We start from the raw sequence: 13,980 nt of genomic DNA, 5'->3' as shown, positions 1-13,980 counted from the left end.
TTTCCGAAGTAATATTACAAAATAACGCGAAAACATGAAGAAAAGAAACATAATTTTTGTTTTTCGGTATATTTAGTTCACCTTTGCAATATGGGAAAAAATGGGGCAGGTTTTTTCGAAAGAAGAAATATCAAAGAAGACAACAAAAAAAAAGTTTAGCTAATTACCTCGTGGAACTTTTTGGAGATAAGTTTCGAAAGTGATTCAAGCATTGTAAAATGTCAAATGATAAGATATAAACAATAAGTTTGTCAAGAGTATTAACTAATCCAACAAATCGAAAAATTGTACTATAATTTCAGACTAATGACATTGATAAAAATGTAACAGAAAGGTGAAATTCCTATATACATTTCTGAAATATAAATTTAAAAGTTACATTAAAAAAGCATTTTTTTAGCATATTTTACACTTGTACTCTCGTCGGTCCAAAAAGTAAATTATAATGTTTGGAATGATTATGAATGCTTAATTTGGGCGATATTAAAGCTGCCTAAACATATTTTTGTCGAAATTTAATTTTTGACTTTTGGCCAAAGATCATGGTCTTCTGGCCTACTGTGCAATGGAGTGTATTTTTTTATTCGCATCTTCATTGGGTTTCAGTCAATTGTATGAAAATGGGAATTTTTTGTGAATTCTGAATTCTCTATAGTACTTTAAAGTAATGCACCCTAGTGGTCCAAAGAATTTTTTTTTCGAAGGAGTACAAAATCTTTGACGATGTTTGGAGTGTCATTTGCCAAATACTAGCGCTCGCGCTTGAAAATAACTGGTAATTTCTACAACCAAATAATTTTAATCCGCTATCAAGAGTATATATTTTGACTTTTTAGTATGGCATAAAAATGTAACATTTTGATAATTTATAATAACAAAAGAGGTAGAGTAACAGATATCAAAATACCTAAAAAATGAAGTTTACTTTTTTGAAATTACTATTGTTGGTGTTTTAATCATTGTCAAATCGCAAATGGCAAATTTCAAAAACGTATTTTTATGTACCCGATTGCAATGTGTTAATAATGTACCTACTCATTTTAATGAAAAATGATGCATTAAATATGTTTGCCATAAAATTGGTTTGCATTATGAAAATTGATATTTTAGCCAAATTAGCTAATATCAGCAGCTAATTTTGTTGGTTTATGGATGTTGATGGTTAAGATATGTATATTATTTTCATTCGACCAGGGCAATGTGGAGCTTTTTGTAGTCTTTCCAAAATATAAGGTTTAATTCTACATTTTAGAAACATACAAATAACTAAGTTATTTAAATTTTTTATTTATTTATTTATATACAGAAAGTCATTAATATAAAATTCAGATTAAATATTCACATAAATATTGATAGTTAAGATTAATTTTATTCAGATGACAGCTCTCAAAGTTCAATACATCAATTGACCAATATCTTTTTAGGTTAAATTAATATGAATTTTTTTGCACTTATTATATATTTAATGGTGAAATAAAGTTCACTATCATTTACCTTATTCATTTTAATACAAAAAAAATTGCTAAAAGTAATTCGTAAAAATACTTCAATTTTTAAGATCAATTTTAATAACACTGTGGGTCGTTAAAAATATACAAAGTGGTTGTAAAATACTATTTTAAATCGAAACATATTTTTAGAAATTCAAATATTTTGCCAACAGTTATGTTTTACACGTAATTCAATATTCTATTTTATGTCAAACTTCTATATCACGAACTTGAACAAATTTCGAGATTTCGAAATGTTTTAATCATAACAGTCCAAGTACCACAAAGGTTGTTAGATAGAGCGTATGCTTCAATATTAAACTTTCTTTTAAGGTTCTCTAGCAACAATTAAGAAAGAAAAACTCTTTGTTCATGCTGTGGATCGGTAAAGACATTACAATTTAAAATTAAATTTCCAAGTCATATTCTTGCCCGCTTTCTTGCTATATTCTTGTGATTTATCTCGTTTATAAATTCTACTCTAAACAAGGAAAAAAAAAATTTAAATTGATAATTTATCAATGGCATTTATGAATTAATTATTAAGCAGTCTCTTACGTAGTCAATTATTACGTAATAATTAAAATTTTTCCATAATTGTCTTTTGCTGGTTTAAAAGGATGAGTGTTATTCGCCTAAGCTATTTCGCCAAAACTTCAAAGTATTTATAGATAATAGAGATTTTATAGATATAATTGAATTATTCAATGGGATACCTGCTAGTGACGTAGTGTGGGCATCTCGATCCTGATTGGTTGTTGAAACATGTCATTTCCTAACGTTAACAACTGTTTTTTTTCTCCATTCTATTTTGAGTAAGTGTCAATTCTCTTAAGTGATGAATTCATTATTCTTACACCAAGATTCCTTCACAAGGATTTCAATGCTTTCAATATATATTTCGTACTTAACACAAAACCAGGCATGAAGTCACGTGGAACATAAACTTATTATGCATCAAAATTTCCCGGTACACAAAACAAAAATATATAACACAGTTACAATAAAATACATAAGCAAGTAATAAATCCAAGATAAATAAAAGACATGCTGACCGGCCCGTGTAGGGGGCAGGGAACTGTCCTTGCGTCAGAAAGGTCCTGGGTTCGAATCCCGAGCAAGGCATGGATGTTTCTTTCTCTTTCTGTGTGTTCTATGTCCTTTCTCCTTTGTGTGTGAATGTGACCCGCCCTGTAAACGGGTTGTGGTTGTGGGAATGGCGTGGCAGAAGTCGAATTCCTGGCCATAGATGGCACCACTGAAAAACAGGAACAATCGCACCCCCACTGTCTAAACAGGCATACGGCAAAAAAAAGTAAAAGACATAGACGAGAAAGAATTATATTGCAAGAAATTCGATGTGCGATACTGCGCTGTGTTTAATTAACTTCACATTAATTAACATCTTAAGTTACGTGGAAAAACAGGTTAACTTTAACATGCTATTTTGCTTATAAAAGCTGAGGTAATAGGTCACATGTCTGGGTATCAATGATCTTCTTCTTGAAGTGCAAGTACGCAATTGTGATAGTTGACAGATTAAATTTATTTTTAAAACTTTAAAAATTGAGATTAATAAATTCAAATACAAAAATTGCTACCACTCAGTAAACTTTTAGTGTAATATATAGATAATAAATTTGGATGAGTAACCTAAAAAGTTTTTTTTTTAGAATCACTCTCTTTAATTATAAATGAGTTTTCAAATCCAAATTTTTTAATCGATGTAATGGTATAAAACTTAATTTTTCTTGATATCTTTGCTATTATATATAAAATAATTTTAAATACGAAAGTTGACAATGTTAAGCATACTATTTTTATGTTGATTAAAAATATAATGTTTAGATTCTTTCTTCTAAATTATAAGACTAAAGTTATTAATTTAACCCTTTCCCTATCTCTCTCGTCCAAATCAAGAAGTGAATCTTTAGTCTCCTTTTTCCGTGATATTTCCAGGCTAGATGGTTCAAATGTAATGGAGGAAAAAGGTTCAAATATATTCATTTCTTGCAACGGAATTTTTTATTTCTTATTTTGCAAACTATATGACTGCACCAGACTAATTTTAATGTAATTAGAGATAATTTATTTCGAAATAGATGTCAGCACTATCAAAATATACGTAATAGTGATATTTATCTCGTACTCTTATCTATCATATTTATCTCTATGGGAACACCAAAAAGCTCGGTAATTTTTTATCAAAGCGCTTTGGTAATGATTTTGGTTAAATTAACCATTGAATACAATGTTGCAATGTGTGATAAAATGTAGCGAAATTTTTTAATTCATCACAATTTCTCAGAGCATAAAAACCACTTATTCGGTTAAATTTATTTTTCAATTTTGTTTTTTTTTACTAAATGTGTGGTAATAAGAACTATAATTTTGAAAATCAGAATTACCTTATGAACGGAAAAATCAAGAAATGGATGGTTTAAATATCGTATATTCTGGTTTCATTAACCAGAATCATATATTTTTTTAATTATTTATTTATTTATTTTTAACAAAAATCAAACTGGTAAAATTACCAGTTTTTCTCCTAACGGGCAAATTCTAATTACTTCAAAACAATTAACTATCTAATATTTACTTCATAAATGTTTTTTGATAAACTTCTTTGCGGATTAATTTTTTTTCCGTTGAATGAGACATTTTCAATAGAAATTAAATGCTTTCGTATCGCTGATTCCAAATCTGCAATCAGTTTCCTTTTCCAAGTTGAAATCGTTTAGTGACAATTTCAGTCTATTTTTACAAGTTTAAAAACGCTATATGCAACAAGGGGTTGTGTAAATGTAGCAACAAAATTCTAGGTGAGTTAAGGCACATCATCAGAGATTAAAATTTAATAGATTCCCATGCTCATGCAAAATGTAGTCATGCCCCGCTAAGAGCTCTTTCTTATTATGAACTGTTTCTTCGTCTGCGCAAGAACAGGACATAATAAGCAAGCGGGCAAGGGTTCCTGTCAATTTTAATTCTGATGAGAAGCTCTAACTTTTCTGGAAGCTTGTCGCATCATTTACGCGATCTCCTGTTATATTTTTAAACTTGTATAAACTTTATTAAACACTTCCACAAAAAATAGAATAAAAATACCATTTAAAAAATATCTGTAGCTTTAGGAGCAAAACTTTTTTCAGGTTAGAAATCTTCATTTTCGAATCAGGCAAGATTAAATGCAATATAAATTTGTTCCCCAGTGCCATCTATTTAGATTTTTCTTTTCTTAATTTATAGTAGAATATATCATGGAGCTGAATAAAAGCAAGGAAACGGGCAAAAGTATGTCATAGATGCGGAATTTGATACTGTAGTGTCTACTCTTTGCAAATTGAATATTGTTGGGCTTTGCAAATTGAATATCGACGTGCTTTGCAAATTGAATATTGACGGGCTTTGCATATTGAATATCGACGGGCTTTGCGAATTGAATATCGACGGGCTTTGCAAATTGAATATCGACGGGCTTTGCATATTGAACATCGACGCAAAATACGCGCTATCTAACATCATCTGTAGTTTTTCGACTAATATGCTTAAAATACCTGTATTTCGCTGTGTTAAACCTCCCTATTAGTTTATGATATGGAAGTTTCGCATACAATAAAATATTGAATACATTATATTACACTAATGAGCATTTATACGCAATAAAAGATATTAAATACGTATAGAATTTAATAACATTAATTGCATAATTTTCAAATATAGTAATTGAATTGAATATTTTTCCAATTTGAATTGAAAAAATTATATATAATTGTGTTTCTATAACATTTCTTTCAAATTCGACTTACTAACTGTTGTTTCTTTTCTCCTAGATTCGTGGTGCACAGATAATATCTGTGGCACAAAAAAAGAAGCAAAATGCGACTTTTCTGTGGACTTTGGTGCAGGCTACTGCAAGTGCGAAAACGAAACTCTAAGATTTAATTATGCAAGTCAAGTCTGTGAAGGTATAACGTGTATTTGTATAAATTAAATAATTGACAAATTATCTTTCTCATTTGAATTTTATATCAATTCTAGCAGGCTCCGCTTCTGATTCTCGTTATGATTGCTTCGTAATTTTTTTTGATTCTGCTTAAACAGATTATTACATCAAGATTAAAAAATTTTCTATGAAATTATTATTCAATTATTCTACTAACAAACTTGCCAATTTTTTAAACTCGAAGCGAGTTAGTTAGTTCTTTAGTATAATTTATTTAATACTTTTGTGAATACCAGTTCTGCTTCTAATGATTATTTTAACATGTAATTCTTTATTTTTAGAAAAACCTGTATGTTCCTACATGACTTGCCAGGAAAATGAAGTATGCGATCCTAATGAGAAAAAATGTGTATGCAAAAAAGGATACGAAATCGACGGCGAATCTAAAAAATGCAAATGTAATTAATATACTTGCTTATTCAGAATGAATATTTAAAATGAAATGTGTTATTTATTGCATCATCTGGTAAGCCTTTAAAGTAAAATGAGGATCCTTATAGATTATTGTGTATTGAAAAAAAAGGCTGTATTTGTACTGCCTTCTAATTAAAAATACTGTCTTAATGATTTGTACGGAAGTAAACGGCATTACTATCAAAATTGTGCAGAATGCGAATACAAAAATTCTTTGACTTTTGCATAACCTGCTAGTCAAGAGACCCCCAACATCTTTGCAACTAAAATAACGGTATAAGAAATAGAGTATCCTCGATATATGAAGTTTTGTGGTAACTACGCTAGCGTAGAGCTTACATGCGTAAACGTGCAAAATTCTACGTGAGAATGCAAAATGTTTTTATTGGAATGTTCCTGGAACTAGTGATAACTCCAAATTACCGGTTTTTCTTCGTTAAGGGTATGGGAGCCTTGAAAAATCATTTCAAGATCGTGCATGATTTATAAATATCTACATTGAGCCATCACCTCCTACATCAAGAAGCCTCCACACTGTCTTTTATAAGTAGTCCGCGCAGACTAAAGTGAACCAGTTGAGCGCATGAACCCAAAACCTTTTATAAAAGTAATTGAGAGAAATTCAGCATATATATTTGAGAATTGAATCTGTAGTGGTTGACAAGTGAATAAGGCAAACCAATAATATTCATAAATAAAACAAATTTTTAGTAATATATTTGCTACCCTTTCTTATTTTAACTAGATTTTGTATTAAGTGACTCGTTCGGAAAGTGGATATCCTTCACAGTGGTCTGATCGGACTACAGATAAAAAACCGTGTGGAGGCTCTCAGTATTTTGCAAAAGAGAATAGAAAAATAATTTCAGTTGCTACAATAGGCATATCAACGACATAATTCCGACATAACGTTCGCATTTTTTTAGACGCAAAAGTTAATAGCGTGAAAAAGTATGTAGTTAAGAGAGCTTAAAAATTCGTTTAATTAGTGCACAATACTATTGAGTTTAATACTGGTGTAAAAAAAGAACAATAATATACGGGGGTGTTAAGTTGTTTTGCGAGATAAAATGTTGTAAGTGTAATTATAGAAATCGTAACTTGTTCGAAAATCAAAAAAATTAGAATAAAATTGTCATTGCTTTGTTTCGAGAATTTTAATGTATTCCCGGAATAAAATAATATTTAACGCATTTTATCTATCTCTGACGGGCAAAAGACATTTTTTTGTACCTAACACGCTATCCGCTGTCGTTGCTCTTGCGCTTTGTAGTCAAGTAAAAAAAAGCTATTTAAAAAAAAGTGGTAGGATATTAGGCACTGAAAGCTAATTTGATAATTTCTAATGATACTATAATTTAAGTTTCAAAAAATATTAAAAAGACTTATTTTCAGATTAAAATATAACTATTTATTATATTAATATACATTGATGAACATCAATGTTTTATTTTTTTGCAAAGATAAATTTTAAAAAGGAAATCAAGGGTTTACCAGTCCTTTTTTAAAAAAAAAAATGTTCATTTTTTTGTTTAAATGGATTAAACGAGAATATTCAAGACGCATACCCTCCAACTTATGAGGATTTTGAAAATAATTCTTTCTAGTGGTAGCGAACCAAAGTAGAAATTTTTAAAGCAAATGGATCTTTCATAAAACTTTTATCAGAACTTAAGAATCTATCCATATGGCCTGCACTTTTATAAGTAATAGTGGACAAGTTACGCTAAAGTAATTTTTTTTTAAATATTAAGACATTAACATACCCTCCAACTTATGAGGATTTTGAAAATAATTCTTTCTAGTGGTAGCGAACCAAAGTAGAAATTTTTAAAGCAAATGGATCTCTCATAAAACTTTTAGCAGAACTTGAGAATCTAGCCATATGGCCTGCACTTTTATAAGTAATAGTGGACAAGTTACGCTAAAATTAACTTTTTTCCAGGCGCCCAGATAAATTTTGATGATGATGATGTTGAAACGAGAATATTGTACAACAGTAAAATTGGCGTTTTAGTTATATCAGTTAAGCAACGGCAACTTTTAGAAACTTTTTAAATAATTTTGAAACTATGTTAATAAATAATCTTGTTTCTTAAGCAGAGAGCAGCAAACCGAACGTTTCTAATGTTATTTTTTTGGGCGCGGATATTGCTTCAATAGTACGAAAGCACGCATAGACAGTTAGCATTAGGATTATGTAAAAACTGAAATAAAATTCTAAAATAATTTTTTCGGCATTAATTGGTGTACCCGGTCGATTTGCATCGTCTGTCTTCTTACCACCCCTGATATTTTGTCCTGCAGATAAAGTTGCATAATGTGGCACCAATATGTATCAAAGTTTAATACAATTTGCAATTTTTTGGTTGTTTTTATTTAATCAGAACCGTATGCCACAAGATAACATCTGCATTTTTTTTATAATAGGATGTTATCGTCAACTCGAAAAATTTTTGAAAACAATGGCCGTTTCTGGCATTAACCCACTATTTATCGAATTTATTATTGAAGGAACGGTATCATTGTTAATAAGGGTGACATTTTCACTTTAGAACAAAGTTGTTTTTATTCTATTTTAGACCACATAAAATTCTATAAAATTACAAAATTTTCAACACAATATAAATTTCAGGATTGCTATTTATATCAGATATTTGCCATAGATATCTATAGCAAATTCAGATATTTTGGTTTTTTTATTAACTTTAAAAAATTGTATAAACTTATTACCACTTTTCAGTTAATGGAACTATGAAAGTAGGGTTTAAAGGTAGCATCGAAGCCGTTTTTCGAAGGCTCTGTAGTCTTTTTTGGAAAATAATATCTTATTTTCGCTGTGAGTTTGTAAGAGTTACTCGTGACTGCTAGGTCATATTTAGCCTAGTCAGAGCCTTCTATGTTTATTATAAATATGGTAACAAAGCACCAATATGGTGAAAAGCCTCAGTCTTGAGAAACTAAAAAGTGTTTTTGATCTAATTTTATGTCTTAAAAACTTACTCCAATGCTACAATATTCTGGGCACATAAAAATTTGATTTGACACCAATTTTGATAATTTTATTCTGTGGGAAAGTGACGCCGAATTGGCGATTTTAAAGAGAATGTAGTAATTTTTACAGTATGAAAATTATTTGTTTTTTCTAAGGCCCATATAATTCTTCACGGCAAGATGGTATATATAGCTAAAGATTAGAGCTTTGCTTCAAGTGTAAGGCTGTAATTTTTTTGAAGCAAGTGCTTCGAAAATCCATAATAAAAAAAGTTAAAAAAATTAGTAAAAATTTTCTTTCTTCTTTTCAGCCAAACTCTGCGACAAGACTTGTTTCCCAGAAAGTAAATGTTCTGAGATTGGTAATGATGCCATTAAGTGTTCTTGCAATTCATCTCAGTACTATCTAAACAATGAATGCAAAGGTGATGTTGCCAATTTTATTTATTCAATCTTTATTTTATTTGTATTTTTATAATGATGTTCCTTAAATAACAATTTCGTGCAAAATGACATGTAGATGGCGATGTGGTCAGCATTGCGTAATCACCTCCTTTATTTCCCTAACTAGCTGGTACGCAATAATCTGAAGTTAGGTTAGCTTAATAATTCGACACCGGGGTTAGAATCTTAGTTTTTCAGAATGTCAGCTCAGTACCCAGAGTTATAGTGATTGTTTGTTTTATAGTGGTAGTTAATTTATCATAAAGTCAGTGGAAATTTGCCTGGTTCATCAACCACTTAACCGGTTAACGCCCAGCGTCATGTATTTAGGACAGTTCCTTTTTTCAAAGACATTCATTGTGGTGGGAAACTATTTTCATTTATCTGGGTGAATTAAAGGATTCTCAGATACCACAATGATTTAGTTATTTCTGATTAGATCTAGAATTCTAAGGAACAAGTACTTTTTGATCTATCAAAGACTTTTTGAAAGCCTTAACAGTAGAAAAATCAATTAATTTCGATAATATATTATACCACTTTTTCCATAGAACCACTTTTTGTATCATTTCAATTTATTAACTCGAGACAAAACGGGTTAAATGCTATAAATTTTCAACCCATTCTTTACGTAACTATTTACATGACTTTCACGTAACGAATTATTATGGTTAAAAGGAATGTTTATCTTAACATTTAATGAACGCGTGATACGTTTTATGACAAACATTTATGTACCACTATAATAATTTTGAAGGATCACTAGACGTCCTGATTATTTATAACAATTGTGATATCGTGACTTTGAGCACGAAAATAAAGCAAAAATAGTGGCTTTTAAAGTTATTGTGGTGATCAGAAATGCTTTATGATAACGTTTAATGAACATGTAATACACTTCAGGACAAAAATTATTGCACCACTACGCTAATTTTGAGGAGCAAGAAGACGAACTTAGTAACTATAACCACTGTGATATTGCGATTGTTTTTGTTACAAAAAATGAGTTCCGTTAAAGCAATTAATAGGTATTTGCATGAATTTGAAAAACATTATCAAGAAATGTTGTATAGATCGAAAATTTAACCTTTACAAGTACTCCTAACTTGTACTCCCAATGGGAGAGTACATGAAGGTACTTGAAGACGACTTAATTTGAAGTTTACTAAAAAAAAAAAAAGTTTTTTATTGATTTTTTTTTCGAAAAGCAAGTTTAAAATTCTTCGAGGAAATATTTTATTTTGATCTTTCATAACGACAACATTAATTCATTTTACCAAGTTTTTTAGATTTTTCAGATTTCAATTGGCACTAAGTGACAATTTCTGATTGTTATCGAAGTCTTTAACGCATTCACACCGGGGTGACCCACCGGTGGGTCACGCTAGATTGTCTCATCAGGCGGCGGATCAGAGTAAAAACTGGTAACAAGTAAATTTCATTTTTTAGTTTCTTTTCCGGGAATAATAAAAATCCATAACTACCAACTGTTTTTAACGGATGCAATTTTCATATTGAATTGCTTCTTCGTCGTGATAAATTTCCATACAGTGAATTGTTATTGTTGAGAAAAGATTAACTCCTCCCGAATATTATCTAATATTGAAAAAGTTCTTCTACCAGTATTTTCTCTTTTCCCGTACCAGTATCTTCACTTTTCCCGGCGTGAACGTGTTAAAAAAGAAGTTGCAATTCCCATTGTCTAGACATGAACCATAATTGCTGTTGTCAACCGTTGTTAAAAATCTAAAAAATCTTTACAATTAGATGTTTAAAAAAAGTTTTATAAGTTTTTGTCGTTGTTTATTATTTCCTTCCAGTAACATTAAAACATTTAAATATAGTTCTTTTTTCAAAATCAACATCAAAAGACAAAAGACAATTCTGTAATTTTTTGTTATGGAAATATTTGTTTGCTACTTTTCATTTAAAAATAGTTCTGCAATTTTCTGCTATATAATCTAACGCAATCTAAAAGGAACTGCTCAAATAATTTTATGTTTTCATTGTGTGACATAAAAAATAAATCACTAATATCGATAGCAAAGATCAAAACATTTAGCCGTAATTTTCAAACCATTTAGAAAAATAAGTAAATGAGACAAGCACCGTTATGCACAAGTAAGTAGTTTGTATAGCTTATTTATACCACAAAAACGTAATATTCTTCTTTTTTTTTAAAAAAAAAGGAAGACTTTTTATTTAATATGTTTTCCTATTTTTCTTTTAGACGCAAGCTGTTTGTTTCAAAGTCTAAGAAGTAGCTGCCAACGAGAATGTCCTTACTCCAATATGATACGTGAAGGTGGAATCTGTAGTAAGTATATATATATATATATATGCTTTATTTTTAAAACAGACTAGTTTTGTTTTGAAATTTACATTTTTATTCTAACTCTATTTTTGTATAATATTTATACTTTATTCTTAAAACAGACAATTTCTTGATTCTTCTGATGATATTTGTTGCATACATAAAAGATACAAAAATCTAATTTACTATAAGATTTAAATAAACTGTTATTCTCTAAATATTTTAGTTTCAAAATAACTTGCAAATTTTTCGAAGAACATCAATATCGTTTTCAATAAATTTCCCTTAGGCTTAGCACATGCTCATCAATTTCAATCATGCATTTAGGCTTAAAACGTAACTATTCCCTCACCTTTGGGAAAAATTTCGATTTCCGTTTGCGGTTTAACACATTTTAGTTATCTTTCTTCAACAATGTAACTGGAATCTAAAAACAAAAACATAGTTTACCAAACTATCGCTGCCATTCCTTCTCGATGGTATTCAAACTCAGGCAAGCATATTTCTTTACCAGCACTTTTGACACTGCCTTTTGAAATATTTTCACCTAATTAGCCTCATTCATCATCAGGTGAGTAATTACCCGCTGAAGACCCCTCGACGACCTCGGGTAGATTCCTCTCTACATCGTCGGATGGGGCAATCGGGTATCCTGGTGCAGAGGGAGGAGTCTTGAATGCAAATGGTGCGATATTTCTGCAATTGAGGCAGACTTTGTGATGACGAGCTTCCTTCTGAAAAAAAGTATTTTCAATGCATTGCAGTACAGCTCTGCATCAGTATGATTTCGAATCTGATTAGATCCTATGTTGTAAAGTAGGGACGCTAATGACGTATTGCGTTAAAATTCTGAATTCCAAATAGGATCACTGATTTTGAGAACACTTCGTAATTATAAATATTGTTGGGAAAGCTTCTTTGCTTAAAGTTTTAACTTTGAATCGAATGCTATACATATGAATCATGCTGTAATGAAAGTTATAAGCTCAATAAATGCCCAAAAACTTGTATTATAATCTGTTAGATGTATTGACAGAATCGTCACTGATATTTGAAAAAAATATGATATTTTTATTGACAGTCTATTTTTATATTTTTTATTCGATTTTTGTTTCATACTGTTAGCCAAACTAGGACATTAATTTGGTGGAAAGTATAATAATCGTGAACTTTTTCTTTAAAATAGAGCATAAAACATAGCAAAAAATAATTGTTGATGCTGCACTTTATAAGATAATGGTGAATTATAAGTTTTANAGGGACAGTGAATTATCATATTTCGTGAGAATCACCCATATATATATTAGAGGGTGATATCCTTTTCTTTCACTCTCTATATTTTTTAAAGTTTGAAACAGTGTTTTAAAAGTATAGTTTTTTTTCTAATTTATCCACTTTTACCATAGGGAAGCACAGTGCACAAGATAATAAATGGACTACTCTGAATAACTTTTGGTTTAATGATTGGATCTCAGCTTTCTAGGACTCAATCTTAATAGTTTGAGAGAGTGACCTAATGAATTAGTGCAGCCGATAATTAATTTAAGTTATGAAATCGGACACAGAAACGTACTTTCTCTGACTAACATATCTTTTTTTTCGACGGATTTGGATTTCTGATTTCCAATTTCTAAAATATATGGGAATTTGGGAAATATGGTCTTAATAGTTTGGTCAGAAGAGTAGTCGAATCCCTAAATGATAATTTTATTTTTTGAGTATTTCGCCATATCTCGGTAACTTCTCAAGTGAATTGAGACATTTTTGCACAGAATTATAAAAACATTATTTGAGTCCATTTTTTTTCTCTGCCCACTGTACAGAGCACAAAATAAAAAACTGACCACCCCAAAAAACTTTAGTTCCAATGAACGGATATTCACGTTCTAGGACTCAATTTTAATGATTGGAAGAGGTGATATGCTAATTAATTAGTGCAGACGATAGTTTAAATTATGAAATAAGACGCAAAAACGTATTTTCTTTGTGTAAACATTCAATTTTCCTGACGGATTCGGATTTAAAAATCCTTCAATAAAGTGAGTAGCCTCAATCTGGGAAGAGCGGTCCAAAGTTTGAACCCTTTAATGTTAATTTTACTAATGTCTCGAAAAGGACAAACTATTCACTCACAAGGGAGAAATATCAAATTTATGAAATATTTAATGTTGAAAAATGCACATAAGGATTGCGAAATAAATATTTTTGTCATACGATCACCATATAGCAACCTTGTTCAGTATTGTTCAAATCCTTCTCCCAAAAAGAGCGATTCCCGCAGTGGACTGATCGTTAAGACACGGTTCCCAGCAGATCAC

At 30.2% G+C, this 13,980-nt stretch overlaps 1 protein-coding gene across 1 annotated transcript in view; it reads left to right on the top strand.

Moving 5' to 3' along the window:
• The window catches only part of LOC107446532 (adhesive plaque matrix protein 2), a gene marked incomplete at its 5' end in the record, with an annotated part of 66,446 nt that overhangs the window by 17,009 nt on the left and 35,457 nt on the right, over positions 1–13,980 (top strand). The window contains 4 exon segments of the mRNA XM_043054510.2: positions 5,324–5,458; positions 5,778–5,894; positions 9,216–9,329; positions 11,579–11,665. Of these exon segments, the coding sequence (XP_042910444.2) occupies positions 5,324–5,458; positions 5,778–5,894; positions 9,216–9,329; positions 11,579–11,665 (453 nt within the window).

This window comes from Parasteatoda tepidariorum, chromosome 9 (assembly GCF_043381705.1).
Source record: "Parasteatoda tepidariorum isolate YZ-2023 chromosome 9, CAS_Ptep_4.0, whole genome shotgun sequence".
Lineage (NCBI taxonomy): Eukaryota > Metazoa > Arthropoda > Arachnida > Araneae > Theridiidae > Parasteatoda > Parasteatoda tepidariorum.
Note: the sequence above shows the minus strand (reverse complement) of the source record. Positions and strands in the feature narration are given on the sequence as shown.